This window comes from Vicia villosa, linkage group LG7 (genome assembly GCF_029867415.1).
Source record: "Vicia villosa cultivar HV-30 ecotype Madison, WI linkage group LG7, Vvil1.0, whole genome shotgun sequence".
NCBI classification, from domain to species: Eukaryota; Viridiplantae; Streptophyta; class Magnoliopsida; order Fabales; family Fabaceae; genus Vicia; species Vicia villosa.
The window spans coordinates 113,660,220-113,678,790 of record NC_081186.1 but is presented as its reverse complement, the minus strand read 5'-3'; the positions used below and the strand labels follow the sequence as shown (position 1 = coordinate 113,678,790).

The 18,571-nt window shown below is 35.5% G+C and overlaps 1 protein-coding gene across 1 annotated transcript; it reads right to left on the bottom strand.

Moving 5' to 3' along the window:
• Positions 1–83: 83 nt before the first annotated feature.
• Positions 84–5,024, bottom strand: LOC131616608 (protein REVEILLE 5-like). The gene is made up of 8 exons (XM_058887973.1): positions 4,635–5,024; positions 4,478–4,535; positions 4,280–4,403; positions 4,022–4,198; positions 3,738–3,881; positions 1,694–1,803; positions 1,472–1,531; positions 84–851 (listed from the first exon to the last, which is right to left on the bottom strand). Exons 1-8 carry the CDS (start codon positions 4,865–4,867, stop codon positions 738–740), a joined length of 1,020 nt encoding a protein of 339 aa, XP_058743956.1. The 5' UTR covers positions 4,868–5,024; the 3' UTR covers positions 84–737.
• Between the last annotated feature and the right edge of the window lie 13,547 nt (positions 5,025–18,571).

Below are 18,571 nucleotides of genomic sequence, written 5' to 3'. Positions count from 1 at the left end.
ATCTTATTGACCTAATAACTAATTATTCGTTTTTCTATTTAATCATATCATTTTACATTCATATATTCATAAAGAAATAAGTCTTTAGTAAACTTCAAGCTCCTATCAGAGTTTTATAAATGTCAAAATCAAACATAAAAATAAATCTACTAACATATTACATACCAAACCAAGTAAATCTACTAACATATTACAGACAAAACCAAATAAATCTACTAACTAATTACAGACCAAACCTTGAATTCATTGATAGATCAGACTTAGTGCATGTAAACAAACTTAGAACTATCTTCAGTGATGTTTTATTAGTTTATATACATCACCTCCTAAATCCTAAAACCGCTCTTTCGTGTTAATATTTGAAAGAAGCTTGAAAGCATAAACCTTGAAAGTACTCAACAAACTGTACAGCATAGCCTCCACAAGTAACCTAAACAGGACACTCAGTCTCCTGCATTCTAAGCACAGCCATCTTCGTGCTTTATACACATATAGTACATACAAATTACTAGGATACTATCAAGTATTAACTATCGAACCAATGCCTAGGACAGACAGACAAGAAATGTATCAAAAAGGCACACATATGTGTTCTATGTACATGCATGATGCAACCATTTACACTCTTCAATTTTTTTTAGCAAAACGTTTTGTCCTCAGCTCCTCTTTCTCCTACTTTATGTACTCACAAAATAAATTGGAAAGTCCAATCTTCAAGACAAACCACTGATAACACCCTAAGCAGAAAAAACGGCATTTTCAGATTTTACAACAGGCATGGTTTTGCTGCTGCTTGAATTAGCAAACTTTCCCTTTTCACTGTCAGCATCATATGACGACAGTAGCCTCTTCTGCATTTGATTAAACGTTCAGCGAACAAATCGGTCAGTAGAATACCATGCAGTTTATATTTTGAAAGTAAAATGAAATCTGTAGTGCTGGAATTTTGTCAGAGAATAATAGACAATACTAACTGACATAACAGAGCATACATACATTAAATTTGAGAATAGATCTTATACCAGAATAAGAAAACAATCACAACACACAATATAACTCATCCTTGGCTTAACTCCCAACCCATCAAACTTCACTTTTCTCTTGAATGTAGGCAAGAAAATAGGAGCAACAAGAATGTTGAAACAACAAAATTGAAAAACTTATTGCAGAGTAATAAAATGAGAAATCCCACATGAAGAAAATTACATGTCACAAATCAAAATAAAGGACATTTATCATCATATGAGGCTTCTGGTAGGAAAATAACAAGATAGAAAAATCAATGTGTTTGGTTGCTTTAAAAGAACCCAGCCAGTTGAAAGCAATTTATATATGTAATTTTCATATACAACAAAAAAATAACAGAATGAAATTTGACAGAGGCATCTAAATGAAGGTATGTTGTGTTACTATGCTGTCTGCAGGTAAAATGATAAGAGAAAAAAGAAAATCTAGTGGAAATTAAACTTACATGATCCTCGAATTCTGGGCTCATTAGATTAATGGAGAGGTTTCTCATCAATAGCAGTGTCTGCAAAATAGAATTATTTAAATTACTCAAGTATACGGGAAATGATATTAGAGAATAAACATTAGACTCCATTTTCAAACCATCGACCAGCATCCTGTGCACGCTGAAAAGAAAAAAATGATATGGAGACAAATAAAGGACTTCATATCAATTATCAATTACCGTTTCAACATTTATTGGGTCCATCTGCTTTAATCTCTGTAGGTGATTAGTTGAATTTGGATCAAATACACTGCCAATGAAGTTGTATACTTGTGCAAAATCTGGCATGACTGCACAGAGAAGTTGAAATAAGAGTAAGGCAAGAATCAATAAACCATGAACATGTATTAGCAAAACATATGCTTAACAATCGTAACATCCGACATCCAGTATGCCAAAATATATGAACAAATATTAATAGTATTCATGAATATTACTAATAATTCACATAAGATTTATATAATCAAACAATAATGCAAATGACTAAAATGTCAGACAGTGAATGATTAATGCAAATGATTAATGCTAGGAAAACTGACAAGAGCTTATTTATATGCACTGCTCACTCCAGACAGTAAATTCAAATTTTTTAATGGAAAACAAATCATACTCCCTATTATATAATGTTTGGGTGTGTTGTATAAAACACTTCTCACCCAACCTTTCTCATTTCTTGAACCCCAACAAGATAAGAATTTTGGATTTGGGGTCTTGACCCACTTATTGGGTAATTAAAAGTTTTGTCAACTAACTCACGCCCAAAAAACTAGCCCATGCATCATTCATGTATCAAAACACAAACCTCAAAGAAAAAACACTCAAAACCCGCAAGTCTTAATCAAAACACTCAATAAGAGCAAAAAAAAAACAATAGATGATGATGCCATGAGACAAAAAAACAGACAACAACAACCAAGTCGTATCCCACTGTGCGGGGTCATATACATGGATCAACAAATAACAAGAGACAAGACAGAGTAAAAAAAAGGAGGAACCAGATGGAGGCCGAAAGGAAGGACGGTGGCGATGCTGGGGGAGGGAGGAACGCGATGACTGAGGAAGGAAAGAGAAGAACACTATTTTTTCCCTTGTCTTTTGAACGGCTGTGCAGAAAAAGAGGGAGGAACTGTTGAAGAAAAGTTGGGGCTCATATTTGAGAAAAAAACAAAATTCCCCTTAAAACGGTTTAAATTTTAAGGGTAATTTTGATTTTTCGGAGGGAAATTGAAAACCACTCCGGACAGGGAAGCCGCTGCGAGCCTGCGATAACATCTGCGATGCAGAACTGCACCGCTAGGGCATTTCTGATCGCGGCCGGCTTCCTTGCAGCTCACCCGGGATAGCACCACTATCCACGGCTATCAACTACTCTGCCCAAAACTAGACATCCGGAGCATGAAGTTTACGGGAAAAGAAATCTGTGAGTGGCCAAAATCACAGATCTAGTAAGCTATAATACCATCTTAGAATTTACTCAACCCCACTCATTACCCCCACAAAACAAGTTTGTAAAGCGAGAACTTCCTGAACTTTATAAGCACTGCCTAGGTCATATGTGTAGTTGATGTGAAACTATCAAATAGTAACTTCAAAACAACTCTCAACAATTTCACTTTAAGTGAGTAGGTAGGGGCACTGTCTTGCGCAAGTTTATAATTTTACTTTTTCTCCCCCCTTCCCCACCAAAACGGTAGCAGCTTTAGAAAATGAAAATAAAAAAGCATTTTTACAGAAGTAAACCGGGCCTAACATTCATGAAAGTACTTTAGCATCCCACTCGCTCACTCCGTGCCACATCCCCCTTCTGTAGCTTTATGAAACTGCTAAATTTATTGTGCAAGATTGAGACTTTTCAAAGACGGGGTTCAGTATGGGCATACTAAACTTAAATGAAATAACCCAAGTCTATATGATAAAAACCTTACCCACAAATTCCTTCTTCCATTTGTTAAAATCCTAATAAATGGAAGCATTTAATTTTCACTAGTTGATTCTTGTAGAAAACTTCCACAATTGCATATATAAGACAGATAATTGGGTAATTTCAAAACAAAAACATCTCAGTAACATGGTCTTCAAACAATGGAACTGCGGTTTTCAAGATTTGATTATAAATTAACACAATTACAAACAACCATAGGATCCAATTCAAGATTTTTATTATGTTTTTAAGTTAATTTCAAGTAGAATCGAGTTTAAATTAGAAATAAAGAAGCATTCTAACCATGAACTGGCTTGCCCACATTGCCTTGATTGCCTTGATTAATCCCTTTACTACTTGGCAAAGCCAGGTGAGTGCTGTCATTACTGCTGCTATTGCAACCATTAAGCGGAGCAGCTTGTCCAGATCCAGTCCATCCCGTGTCATCTAACCAAAAAAAAAACTTTCCTAGTTAGCCTAACTTCCCTCAAGCATAAATTCATCCTAGAATGAAGTGGAAAAAAAGTACAGATTTAACGATAAAAGATATGGGAAAAAATATTGATGGCATTCAGAACAAACAAAACCTGTAGTCAATTGTGGCACACTAGCAGGTGGTTTCGCATTATAGTTCCAAGATGACAAAGGCAGACTAGTAACTGGTGTTCCAAGCACAGATGATGAATCTGTGCTATAAATGTATGCTGGGTCAACAAAGGCAGGTGAAGATTGCAATGGCCCAGTGACTAGGGACGCAGTAGGGACTGATAAACCCAACAATAAAAACCGGTGTCATTCCACAATTCATGGCCACTGGTAAATTAGAAGTGGTCGCATATACCTACCGTTTTTTGGAGCTTTTTGAGGGTATGGGTGAGCAGCTTTTCTCTTTGGCCGAGGAGGAGGTACGTGCTCACTTGTTCCATTCTTCTGAACTTTGAGAAAATACTTCTGTGCATGACTCCGTATCTACGAAAATATAATAATACATATAAGGGTGAAGAAAGAAAAGTTTGAGTAACTTCGAATTTTATGATAATTACCTGGATAACTGTTTTTGAACCAACAAAGGCTTCAATCTTCTTCCAGTCACGTTCAAATCTGAAATCAATCATTAGAAACCGCGAAATCACCAATCTAATCCTTTCCCTAAAACATCAATCCGAAATCGATCCAAACAAAGCATAACTAGAAACTTACAATTGGAGAGCTTCTAGAAACTTGTCATGCTCCTGATCAGTCCAACTCTCTCTAGATTTAGTAATCGTATACGGTTTTCGGATCTTCTTATTCGGATCCTCGGAGGTGGTAGATGCGGCGGCGGTAGTAGGTGGTTGTGGCGGTGGTGGGAGTTGGTTGACGCCGGGAAGACCCATGTTTGAAGGATCGAAGAAGTAGAAGGCTTGTGTTTGATTAGGGTTTACGGATACCATCAATACGAAAAGCGTGAGTTTTATTTCTCGTGTGTGGGGGTAAGTTTGTTGTTAAGTGTTGTTATTGTTTTCTGTTTGGTTTGTTATCTGGATTTGGTAATATTGAGTAACGAAGTGTTGTGTAGATTCGGGAAGTTTGTTGAATGACCGTGGTGTCCTTCTGATCTCGTGTGGACTGTAGTGTAGTCCATGTGTTATGTGTAGACTAAACACTAGTACTTTTAATTGTTATTTTTTGGGGTACAAACTAGTTTTAGTCTTTAAATGTGATACCCAATATCAATAACTCACTATAATATCTACATTAATAAATTCATATTCCAACATAATAAATTTATATTTGAATATATTATTTAGAATAAATTTATATTTCAACATACCAATTTTTTAACAACATAATCGTTGATTTTGTAACACTTAGGGTGAAGGTCAATGACGAAAACAAGATGATCAGTGGTTTTCACACATATATTTACCGTTGTTTTTAAGTATGTTTAAGTTATGTTATTGAGTGTTTTATTTCTTTATTCTACATTTTATGCTTTGGTTGTGTATTTTACTGTTTGCAGGCTTAAAGGAATAAATCGAGACAAATCAATGCCAAAAAGTACAAAAAGGGGAGTTTCGAAGGAAGTGAAAAGTCAAGCTACATGAGGTCTGACACGACCACCTGTGTCACCTGAAACTGGCCGTGTTAGGATGAAGCGTGGCCAAGAAAATGCAAAAGAGATGAAAGTCACGGGGCTGACACGACTCGTGTTAGCAAGTGTGAGATCTGGAAATTTTCAGCATGTTTCTCATCGTGACAGGTGTGTAGTATTTTGATCATAACTAGAGCTTCGTAACTCCGATTGACGCGGTTCCGGTGGCAAAATTTCGCTAACAAAAAGGGCTACAACTTTGATGAAGAACACAAAGCCAAATTATGAAGTTAAGGTCTCACACGGACCGTGTTAATCAACACGGCCACCCGTGTTGAAATGTGGCTGGAAATGCGAGTTTGAACCAAAGTCAGAGGATCAACACGGGCGCCCGTATGCAGGAACACGGCCCGTGTTGATGAGCGTGGGCTGAATATGTGTTTATAAGCTTCCTTGCTCAAATGGGATCATTAAGGGTATTCTTGGCATTTGGTTTCAACCGGAATGGAAGATTGATTATAAAAACAACTTTAGGGCAAGAGAGAGGGGACTTTTTGGCTAGGAGAAGACACGATTGAAGATTGGAGAAAACAAGGGTTTGGGAGAGAAGAAGGTCTTCATGAACGGAAGCGATTGAAGATCAACTTTCATCTCAATTCTTGTAATGTATCTATTTTATAATTTGTTTTCTTTGAACAATATGAGTAACTAAACCCTAATGCTAGGGGGTGTCCCTGATTTGACTCTGTAATGATTTTGAATTCCTGAGTTCATCAATAGATTTGTTTTCTTATTTAATTTAATTGTACAAGGCTTTTATGCTTTCTTTGTCGGACCAACAAGATTGATTTACGGTTAACAACCAGCTGGACAGCGGTTGTTAAGGTTTTTGTACGATTAGACTATAGTAGATATCACCTAGGACTGGGGATACCCTATAGTTACCGGTTAACTCTTGATAACATAAAGGCTTGATTTCATCATAATTCTCTAAGGACTTAGGAGTTAGGATGAATGTTCAAAGGTTTTCCCACTAAGGACTTAGGGGAAAATAATCTAAAAGGGCGGTAATTAAAGGTTATGAACTTGTTGAAGAGATCTAAATCCAAGGTTATTACAGGAACAATCACACACTATACCCCTAGCATAATACTCATATTTGTCAAAAAACCAATTTACTTTTCTGCTTATTTTAATTATTGTTTAGTGACAATTTGCAAACAAAACCCCAATATTAGTTTTTGTTTAATTGATTTATAATTTGAACTCGATATTACTACGCAGTCCTTGAGATCGACATTCGGGGAATTTCCCTATTATTACTACAGAGGCAAAATAGTACACTTGCTATTTTACCGATCAAGTTTTTGGCGCCGTTGCCGGGGACTGCCATAATATTGAGTTTAAGTTGAGTTCAATTAGAATTTTGTTGCTCTGCGACTAGAATTTTATTTTCTGCACTTTTTTTTTTCTAATTCTAATATTTGTCTAAGTTGTGCATGCGAGGTAAGGCCTCAGCTGAATTTCTTTTTGACGCAGAAATTGAAAGAACCTTGCACGCAAGGCGTAGACAAGCTCGTCAAGAGAAACTGGAATCTGAAGAAGAAGTTGTGACAGTTCATTCAGATTCTGAAAGTGAAGAGGAAGTTATGGGCGAGAATCCACCTCCACCTGAGAGACTTCTCGGAGACTATGGTGTTGCGCACACACCGGGTGGGAGACTAACAATTGTCAACCAACCGGTGAATGTTCCTAATTTTCAATTGCATCCAAGCACCATCACTCAGCTCGAAAGAAAGCCTTTCACCGGAAAGGTTAATGAAGATGCAAACAAGCACTTGCAAAGATTTTTGACCATGAGCACCACTCTGAAAATTGATGGTCATACTGAAGAAGCCAAGAAGCTAAGGATGTTTCCTTTCACTTTAGCCGAAGAGGCAGAAGAGTGGTTCTATTCCCTCCCAGAGGGCAGTATCACATCGTGGGAAGAAATGGAAAAGGCCTTCCTGAATGAGTATTTTCCAGCGTCAGTCTTTCTAAGAAAAAGGTATGAAGTTCTGAACTTTAAGCAGAAAGAGGGTGAACCGTTGGGAGATGCCTACAAAAGATTCAAGAGGATCCTCGTAGTATGCCCAACTCATAACATGGATCATACTGAACAGATGCAAGTATTTTTTAATGGGCTTAAAATAAAGACAAAGCAGTTGATCGATACGGCATCCGGTGGCTCAACTAATTTCTCAACAGCCACTGGTATCAAGAAAATCATTGAAGCTATTGTTGCGAATGAGCATTTGGAATTATATGACCGTAGTGTAAGTCATCCTGAAGGGATAATTGATTTGAAGTTGGCTAATCAAGTTATAAAAATGGAAGACCAAATTGCAGCTGAAGTTGAGAGAAGACTAAAGAAGATGATTGTTGAGACTCAAACTGTCGCTCAAGTTCAACCGGCTCAGACTGTCAGCTGTGAGATTTGTAGCGGCCCTCACCAAACTGTGTATTGTTTTGCAACTCCTCAACAAATTGAAGAGATCAAGTTCTTGAAGTAGAACAATCCTTATTCTAACACCTATAATCTGGGGTGGAAGAATCATCCAAACTTCTCTTGGAAAGATCAGCAACAACAAGTACCTCAAAAGGCAGAATGGGAAGTAGCTATTGAGAGACTGGTCGAACAATGTTCTCTGTTTCAAGAAGAGACGAGAAACAACCATAGGAACACCACAGCTTCAATCAAAAATCTGGAAGTTCAAGTGGGTCAGATAGCACAACATCTCACTCTACAGGCACAAGGTACCCTTCCGAGCTCAACTGTGAAAAATCCAAAAAACCAAGAGAATATCAATGATGTCACAACAAGAAGTCATAAAATACCAGAGTCTGAAGAAAAAAAGGAAATAGATGACAACTTGGTAATAGAGGTAGATCTTGAAATAAGAGAGAATGTGAAAGAACCTGAAGTAGTGGTACTACCGGTTAAGCCACTTGAAGAGAAAAATAAAAAGGAGGCTAAACCGGTGATTAAATTACCATTCCCCTCTAGAGTAGCCAAGAAGGATTCGAAAGAGAAGGATTTTGAGAAGTTTGCTGCAATGTTCAAAAAGTTAGAGATTAACTTACCCTTCTTTGAAGCACTGGAGAATATGCCTTTGTACAAGAAATTCATGAAAGAAGTGATTTCTAAAAAGAGACCTGTAGGAGGGGAACCTGAAGTGGTAACTGAAAAGTGTGGTAGAGTCTCACCAGAAAGGAGGATCCCAATCAAGAAGAAAGACCCTGGAGCAGTGGCAATTCCTTGCACTATCAATGACAGATCGTTCAAGGTGTTAATTGATTCTGGTTCTAGTGTAAGTTTAATGCCATTGTCTATTTTCAAAAAGCTTGACATTGGAAAGATAAGCGAGAGTGAGACAAAGTTGAAATTCGCTGATCATACCATTAAGCAGTCATATGGGATAGCTGAAGATGTATTGGTAGAGATTGATAAGTTTGTCTTCCGAGTTGATTTCCACATCCTGGACATTCCTGAGGATGAAGAGACTCCAATCCTTCTTGGGCGACCATTTCTGCTTACTAGTCGCTGCAATTTGGATATTGAAAAAGGGGAACTCGTAGTTAAATCATTTGACGAGGAGGTAACACTGAAGGTGTTAGAAGTCAAAAAACAAACTGCTGGTGGGAATAATCAATCTAAAGTTGTTATGATCAGAAGTGAGGGAGCCAACAAAAGTCCACATCATCCTGAAAAAATTTCAAGTATCATCTCTAAGGTGGCCTCAGCTCATACACCTATAAAAATTCCTGCGGTAATTCAAGAAATCAAGAAGAAGAAGAAAACAGTGGAAAGTAAATGTGAGAAGATGAAAGTGGGTAGTAACTTGAAGAGAAAAGTGATCCCTACTTCTCGGCTTCATAAGTTTGTGGTTGTGGAAGTGACAAGCAACCAAGTTTGGAGGAGGAAGTACCCTCCTTAATAAAGGGTATTGGACCGTCGAGCCATGCGACGTTAAACGAAGCACTTTGTGTGAGGCAACCCACACTTTTAATAATTAATTTCTCTGTTTGTTTATTTTATTTTCAGGAAATAAAAGAGGACGTCTCTGGTGAAAGCTTGGAAGTGATCATTAGAGTGCATTACCCTCTGTGAGTCACCTCTCTCAGGCTCGTTCTAAAACATTGAGGCCAATGTTTAGTTCAAGTTTGGGGGAGGTTCTTCTCTTTGCATTTTATTTTTATGTTATTGGTATGATGTGAAACCATAAAGTGAATTCTGCCCAAATTTTGACCGAAATTTTAATTTTTGTTGAAGAAGTTTTGATCCTAAAGAGCGATCGGGAATAGTATATAGAGATGAAGCGAGGTTTGTTTGAGGACAGGAAGTGCGGAATAATGTGACAAGAAGAGGTTTGTTTAAACACCCTTGGTTCCCTAAAAGAAATACGAGTCTAACGTGTAGATTTGCACCATAGTACTTGTCTCCTGAGAAGTACTTCTCGAGTAGTTTATTGATACAGTCTGGCATAATTCAGATTCACTTGCATGGTGACTGGTTGAGAAAAAAAAAAGAGATATAAAGTTGGCACCAAATGATGAAAAGGCGGTAAAAGGCAATCGGCTCGCTAAGTTGGGTAACCCTCACCCGGTTATTCAGCCCAAAGGAGATTGATCCCCAAACGTCGTCCAAAAGGACAATATATAACTGCAAAGTTTGAAAATTTCATCGGTAATAAAAAGTAGCGAATGCTGCTAGTTTGGTGCCACGAAAAGAAAATAAGAAGCCTTGATTCGTCTCATGCAGGTGATGAGTATTATAAGAGATGCAGTGCCTTAATATGATTGTCCGAATGAAAGAGGAGGAAAATCGGAAAGAGACTTAAGTGCAAAGCATAGTTGGAGAGGTATCCGAAACGGGAGCTTGAGGTTTAATGTGGTAGCAAAACTCGTCGCGTCATGTGAATGCCGAACCAACTGCTTCATGATCAATACAGACGGATATCTCACGTATGAACACCGTGTGCTTTGAGGGTCATTAACTTTTGTAATTGTCGCTTGAGGTCAAGCAACGGTTTAAGTTTGGGGGAGTTTGATCAGTGGTTTTCACACATATATTTACCGTTGTTTTTAAGTATGTTTAAGTTATGTTATTGAGTGTTTTATTTCTTTATTCTACATTTTATGCTTTGGTTGTGTATTTTACTGTTTGCAGACTTAAAGGAATAAATCAAGACAAATCAATGCCAAAAAGTACAAAAAGGGGAGTTTCGAAGGAAGTGAAAAGTCAAGCTACATGAGGTCTGACACGACCACCTGTGTCACCTGAAACTGACCGTGTTAGGATGAAGCGTGGCCAAGAAAATGCAAAAGAGATGAAATTCACGGGGCTGACACGACTCGTGTTAGCAAGTGTGAGATCTGGAAATTTTCAGCATGTTTCTCATCGTGACAGGTGTGTAGTATTTTGATCATAACTAGAGCTTCGTAACTCCGATTGACGCGGTTCCAGTGGCAAAATTTCGCTAACGAAAAGGGCTACAACTTTGATGAAGAACACAAAGCCAAATTATGAAGTTAAGGTCTCACACGGACCGTGTTAATCAACACGGCCACCCGTGTTGAAATGTGGCTGGAAATGCGAGTTTGAACCAAAGTCAGAGGATCAACACGGGCACCCGTATGCAGGAACACGGCCCGTGTTGATGAGCGCGGGCTGAATATGTGTATATAAGCTTCCTTACTCAAATGGGATCATTAAGGGTATTCTTGGCATTTGGTTTCAACCGGAATGGAAGATTGATTATAAAAACAACTTTAGGGCAAGAGAGAGGGGACTTTTTGGCTAGGAGAAGACACGATTGAAGATTGGAGAAAACAAGGGTTTGGGAGAGAAGAAGGTCTTCATGAACAGAAGCGATTGAAGATCAACTTTCATCTCAATTCTTGTAATGTATCTATTTTATAATTTGTTTTCTTTGAACAATATGAGTAACTAAACCCTAATGCTAGGGGGTGTCCCTGATTTGACTCTGTAATGATTTTGAATTCCTGAGTTCATCAATAGATTTGTTTTCTTATTTAATTTAATTGTACAAGGTTTTTATGCTTTCTTTGTCGGACCAACAAGATTGATTTACGGTTAACAACCAGCTGGACAGCGGTTGTTAAGGTTTTTGTACGATTAGACTATAGTAGATATCACCTAGGACTAGGGATACCCTATAGTTACCGGTTAAATCTTGATAACATAAAGGCTTGATTTCATCATAATTCTCTAAGGACTTAGGAGTTAGGATGAATGTTCAAAGTTTTTCCCACTAAGGACTTAGGGGAAAACAATCTAAAGGCGGTAATTAAAGGTTATGAACTTGTTGAAGAGATCTAAATCCAAGGTTATTACAGGAACAATCACACACTATACCCCTAGCATAATAGTCATATTTGTCAAAAAGCCAATTTACTTTTCTGCTTATTTTAATTATTGTTTAGTGACAATTTGCAAACAAAACCCCAATATTAGTTTTTGTTTAATTGATCTATAATTTGAACTCGATATTACTACGCAGTCCTTGAGATCGACATTCGGGGAATTTCCCTATTATTACTACAGAGGCAAAATAGTACACTTGCTATTTTACCGATCACAAGACTATCATAATATCATAATATTGTATTTAAAGGTGTTCGCGGTACGGTTTTGACTCTAAAAATTATCCGAACCGTCGGAAAAAAATGTGTGGTTCGGTTTAGTTTAGTTGGCTTTTAAAAATAAAATCGAACCAAATCAAACCAAACTAATGCGATTTGGGTTGGTTCGATTAGTCGGGTTTAAAAAAAAATTATCGAGTCATACATATATTTATAGAGAAAAATATAATTTAGTGTTTAATCGTTCATACGTTACCATAAAAAAAAAGTTTTATAATTTTCAAGATAAATTTATAATTTGATATAATATTTTGTCAAAATATTATTAATACGATAAAATATATTTTGTCAAAATAGTATTTATAATGAATAATATTTTATTTTTGGATGATACATAAGTTAAAATAAATATCATACAAAAAATATGATAAAATGTACCTAGTTGATTTCTCTACAAAATTAAAGAAATATATATTAGTTAGTAAGATTTTGTAACATAATGCGGTTTGGTTTGGTTTTGTTCGGTTTGTATAATACAAACCGCAAACCGAACTGAACCGCACAGTTATGTTAGAAAATGACTCAAACACGTCCAAACCAAATGGGGTTTTTTGCGGTTTTACGGTTTCTTATTGGGGCAGTTTGGTTTTGAACACCCCTAATTGTGCTTGTTATTAAGTTGTTACAAACTTATAATCACTTGACAATAATTCTTATCTATGAGGAGCCATTATCACCTTTGATGTAATTACTATTACATTTTTGTCTCATTTTTAAATAAGGGAAAATGTAGAGGAAAGAACTCAAGGTGAAGATGTGTATGCGAAGTGGGTCAAGATCGTGAGTGAAAAAAGGATAAATTAGGTTTTAGAAATAATATGTCTAACTTCAAAAACAACAAAAAAGAAATAGTGAGTGTTATAGTTGCAAATAGACCAAGTATTAGAGGGGTGACCATACAACTTTTACAAATATGGTATAAAGTAATGTCTCTATGGAGGAGACATAATTTGTGTTTGAATTAAGAAATGCATATGAGAATGGGTTTTTTACTTTGGATGTGTTTACCACATGATGTCGTACTAAGAGTGGTTCACCATATTAAGACCATAAAATTTTGGATTAATTTATTTGGGTGATGATAAAGTATGTGTTACCATTAGAATGAGACAAATTAAAACTGTTATGGACGATGGTGGCATGTAACCATCAACTAATGTCAGCTATTTTCTAGAAGTGAGAAAGATTTTGATTTTCATAGGTACTCTAGTGGCAAATAGATTCTCTTACCGATCTTGTAAAATATTTATTTTTAACAACGAGAATGTATTTTTTTCTTATCAAAATAACTAAAATTTTGAGATAAAATATTCACGATAGTTTTTTAATTTAAAATTATAGTATAGTTTCTTTTAAAATATTATCCAAAACAACCATTAGAATCATCATCACATTTCTAAAATAACTTCAAAATAGATACTCGCAACATAAATCATTTGTCATTAAAACACTTAATTTACAATTAATTTAATTAAAGAATATATCAAATAAAGATACAAATAAATCTCCACAAAGAAAAAAGCAATAAAACTCCAAACAAAATTCTAAGTTGGCCTTTGGTCTTTAACTGATATTGTCTTGGTAATAAAATCTTCATGCGATATCAAGTCTTATTATATCTGGTCACCAATACAATCATTGTTCTACTGATTATTTCAAGATAACTCAAACTTATAAGGACATGGGACGTAAGCCCGATTCATATTAATAGTAAAGGTTCACGTAGACTTGTCATGACAACACATACATCAATTTAACACTTTCACATCAATCACACAACTTTTAATAATGCATAAAACATTGATGAAAAATTATATGTGAACGTGATGCTCATCTCATGTAAATTACTCTGATGTCCGTCTCAAACAGTTACAAGCAAATGATTTCGGAATTTACCACTTCAGAGAGTGTTGTAGGGTCTCACCACTAAAAGGTAAAGTCTCACTCACTACTTGACTCAAAAGTTATGCAGAATTAAGGTCAGTATATTCCCTTTAATCGCACTTTTATGCAATCAAACTAACTCTCACATATCATGAAATGCATTAGCATATATTTGACTCTTTAACATGTACACCAACGCAACCACTTGCATATCAATCCAACATATGTTAAATTCAACATTTACATTTCATACAATATATGCAAATTCAATAGTCAATACATATCATTCCAAACATATGTAAGACAATTATTTCAAGTTATCTAATCATTTAATCAACACGTCATTCAACATACATGCACAATCGAATATTGAAACAATAAACATCTATATTAGAAAGTGCTCTTATAGGTGCAAGCTTCCTAATAAACATAGCTCATGTAAATCAAATAAGTGACTTACTCAAATAAGTCTAATAAATTTAATTCCTTTCAATTCAAAATTCGGGAAAATTTTTGCCAGATAGTTAGGAAAATAAAATATTTTTCAAAACTTCCAAGTATCATTTTTTGACAAAATTTTGACAGAGTCTCCTTTGTGTTTATGTTGTTTACCAAAACCTCTAACTCAGTTAGTAATCACAAAGTCTCTAGAAAATTCATTTATAACATTTGATATCTTAAGTACTTTTTTTTAAACAACACACGACAACTCAACTATTTAATAAAGCACTTAAAATTTTAAAACAAAGATTTCACTCTAACTTATTAATTGTTTCAAAATTCGGGATTCATTGTCTAGGTTTTATGATCAATTTTCAATTCGCTATCACCAGTAACAACTCCACCCTTATTTTTTATATTTCTCTAATAAAATATTGTGAGTGAGTTTGATGTTAGAGAGAGAGTTCAAGGATACAACCACTCTTGTTAAATCTAAATCTTAATTGCTATGCAAAAATTTAAGACATAAATATTTCTATTTATGCAAAATCTTAGAAACGTTTAACATTACTTCTTAATCACTTTTTTAAATTCAAGTGTGGGATTGTTGGAAATTGAATGAGAAAACTTGATAAGAAATAAGCATTTGTTTGAAGCAGTGTACGAAGTGTGAGTTTGAAAATGTTAATTATGTCCTACGTTTGAGAGATAAGAAATAGTAGTAGTGCTTATATATTGGAAGGTGCTGCCTGGGTGTGCCCTCAGGTGTACACAATTTTGTAAAAGGGAGAGAACACACAACTCATGGACATCACTCACGCCGCCGTCAGTTCGGTCGAGCTGGCCTTGAGGTTTGGTGATGATTTTTTTGGTACCTGAAATTGGGAAAAAATAATTTTTGTCAAATATATTGTTCTCATATATTGCATTAATTTTGTCCACATTTTCTCCTCTGACCAAATCTTCAATGGCCATTAATTGCATCCACATATTCTTGCGCTAACCAAGCCTTCAATGATTACTTCCCACAAATTCAAAATTTTAAAACTGATTCATTTGATAGTGGAAGAGCTGATCAGATCCACTTTTATTTTTCTATCATTTATGATTCAAAATTCAACTATAAATAGAGATCTTCACACCTAATTATCTTTATCTCTGATATTCAAATAATCTGAAATCTCTCCCCGTTATCAATTCTACGTCTTAAATATTTTCCTTTTCATTTAATTTTTGAGTGGACGTTGTGTACCATAAACGATTGGTTTTCATACTATAAAAGGTATATTTTTCAAGCGGTTATCAGTCTTGTACAGTTTGGACAATATCGCAAAACATCTTAAAAAGAGTAATATAATTCACAACCATTATTTTTTTATAACACATTTTCAAAATCAATTTTTAAATTGAAAAATAACTTTCTTTTATATAGCGCGATTTGGCATGCATATATGAACATGTTTTTATTGTACAATGAAATAATTCAATTAATATGTATTGATTGAGTTAAATAAGTGTAAGATGTTGATAAGTTTCAATCCCGAACTTCATTTTTATAAAAAAATTTAATAAATGAATAAAATCATATCTTTATCTATAACTTCTCACCCTTTTTTAAATGTAAGAATCAATTTATCTTTAAAAAAACTAGGGTTAAATGACTTTTACCACTTCCATATAGGCGTGTTTTGTATTACCCCCCTTAAAAAAAAATTGGCGCAGACCTTAACAAAAAAAGATTCCATCATTAAAGCCCCTGTTCTATTTTTTTTTGCCAAGATTCTTAGAATCTTGCCTACGAGTACGTATACCATCAGCTAATTGTGTATTTCATTGCCACATAGGATTATATATTTTCTTAGTTGACCCCTTGAAAAAGCTAGAGTTTTATTTATATCCATCATTTTCTATCAACCAGTACTCCCTCATCTACAACCTTCTTCTCCCCCATTCAATTGGCGACTCCCTCATCCCCTTCTTCTCCATCATTCAATCTGCGACTCTCTCATCCCTTAACATCCTTGTTACTTATTTTAGTGCGTCTGTGAATCATGGTTCCAAGTAACAATGGTGGAAGTAGCAATTCATACGAGATTTCAAGCGTTCCAAGGTGTGGCTGTCATCGTCCAATGAAGATGTGGGTCGCGAATACCTTACAAAATAGGAATAGGAAGTTTTGGAAATATCGTAATGTTGGGGTAAGAATTTTCGTGTTTTGTTTATTTGGGATGATGAAGTTAATTTGTTATGACATTAATTTGATTGTATTTGCAGATGGGGAATTACCGTAATTTGTTTATTTGGGATGATGAAGTTGCTCACACATCTTCGCAATGCTCAAAGAAGGAAATTGTTGAATGCAAAAAATGTGAGGTTGCAATGGTGGAGATTGAAATGACAACAAAGAAACTTGAAAAAGCCAAGATGAAGGTTGCAATTATGCAGAAGAAAAATTGTCATTTGAAATTAGCCTTATGGTTCTATTTTATTTTTTTGGCAGTTGTATACAAGTATATGTAACATTGGTGTAAGAACTGATGCATTTAGTTTTGGTGTACAAGGATATGTAACATTGGTGTACTAGTAGTTGGGATACATTGTAATGTCTGTTGAAAGAGTTGTGTAGAAGGATTTATGTGTATTGTTAAGATGTTGATTTAATATATGCCATTTAACTTGAACTTTAATTTGTTTCCTTTTTAAAACACAATGCTCAAAGATACTATGTTCTGATACACAATGCTCAAACATAATGCAGAAATTGAACCCATAATAAAGATTAATTCAAAAAAAAACAAGGGCATAAGCCTTACACATAAAGTACAATAGGCCATAGGCCATTCCAAAAAACAAAAACACGGGTTCATCAATACACAAGGCCATAGGTCATTCCAAAAAACAGAAAGAACACAAAATAAGGTCTAGCCATTACATAAGTTAAACATAGAGTTTTCAATATTTCAGTCTACTTCTTCTTAGGTTTCTTCTTGGCACGTTGAGATCCACTTCCCTCTTGTGTCAAAGTGCCACCTTCTTCTTCATCAGTGAGATACATGGGTTGGTCTGAGTTGGAACCAGGGCCTTTGAATGGTTTTGGTTTTTTAAACCAGTTGATCTTTATTCTCTCACTTGACCTCCTTCTCACTGGTTTCACTTCTTTCCCCTTCTTATTTAATGTTTTGGTTGTGCAATCTATTGCAGTAGTGGTGATGTCAGGAAGTGTTGAAATAATGTCATCAGTAATGCCATCAAAATAATCAGTCTCCTAAGTAGCATCATTGGATTGTGTTTCCTCAGTAGCATCATTAGGTTGTGTTGTGTCCATTTGAGATGTACCATCTGCATCAATTGGAGTTGGATTTTCTGCATTAATTGGTGTTGTCTGAGTTGCTTCATTTGGAGTTGGGTCTTCTTCGGAAGTTGGGTGTATCTTGACCTTTTTCTAATAAAAAATAATACAATATAGAAAGTCAGATTATACCTTTACATATAAGTAATGCTAACCAGTACACAACAATAGTTATACCTTTTCTTTTGAGCCCATTTGGATTCTGAGGTGTGCTTTTGCATGACTGGACATTATGACCAAACTTGTCACATTTAGTACATCTATATGAAACTCCTGGCAACCTTCTTCTTGCACCTTCTTCACTAGTCTCTCTAATCCTTAACTTTCTAGGTCTCTCTGGGCCTTTTTTGAACATTGGTGGCAATATCTCTTCTGATTCTACTTCAGGCTACATATCTTGGCCATTAATTGGGCTAACATGAAAACCATAACAAAGCTTATATTTGTCCTTAGAATAACAGTCATCTACAAAGTCCTTAGGGTTTTGTTGTCTAAAGCCTAATGCTGCAACAACATGCCTACAAGGTATGTCAATCAGCTCCCAGAAGTTGCATGTACATGACATTTTTCCAATGTCAACTATACATTCCCGAGTGTTGAAAGAGTGTGTTACTTGGAATTGTTCATTCATTGCCCAAGTAGGCAGCCATTGGCCACTCATCACAACCTTATTATCTAGCCTTT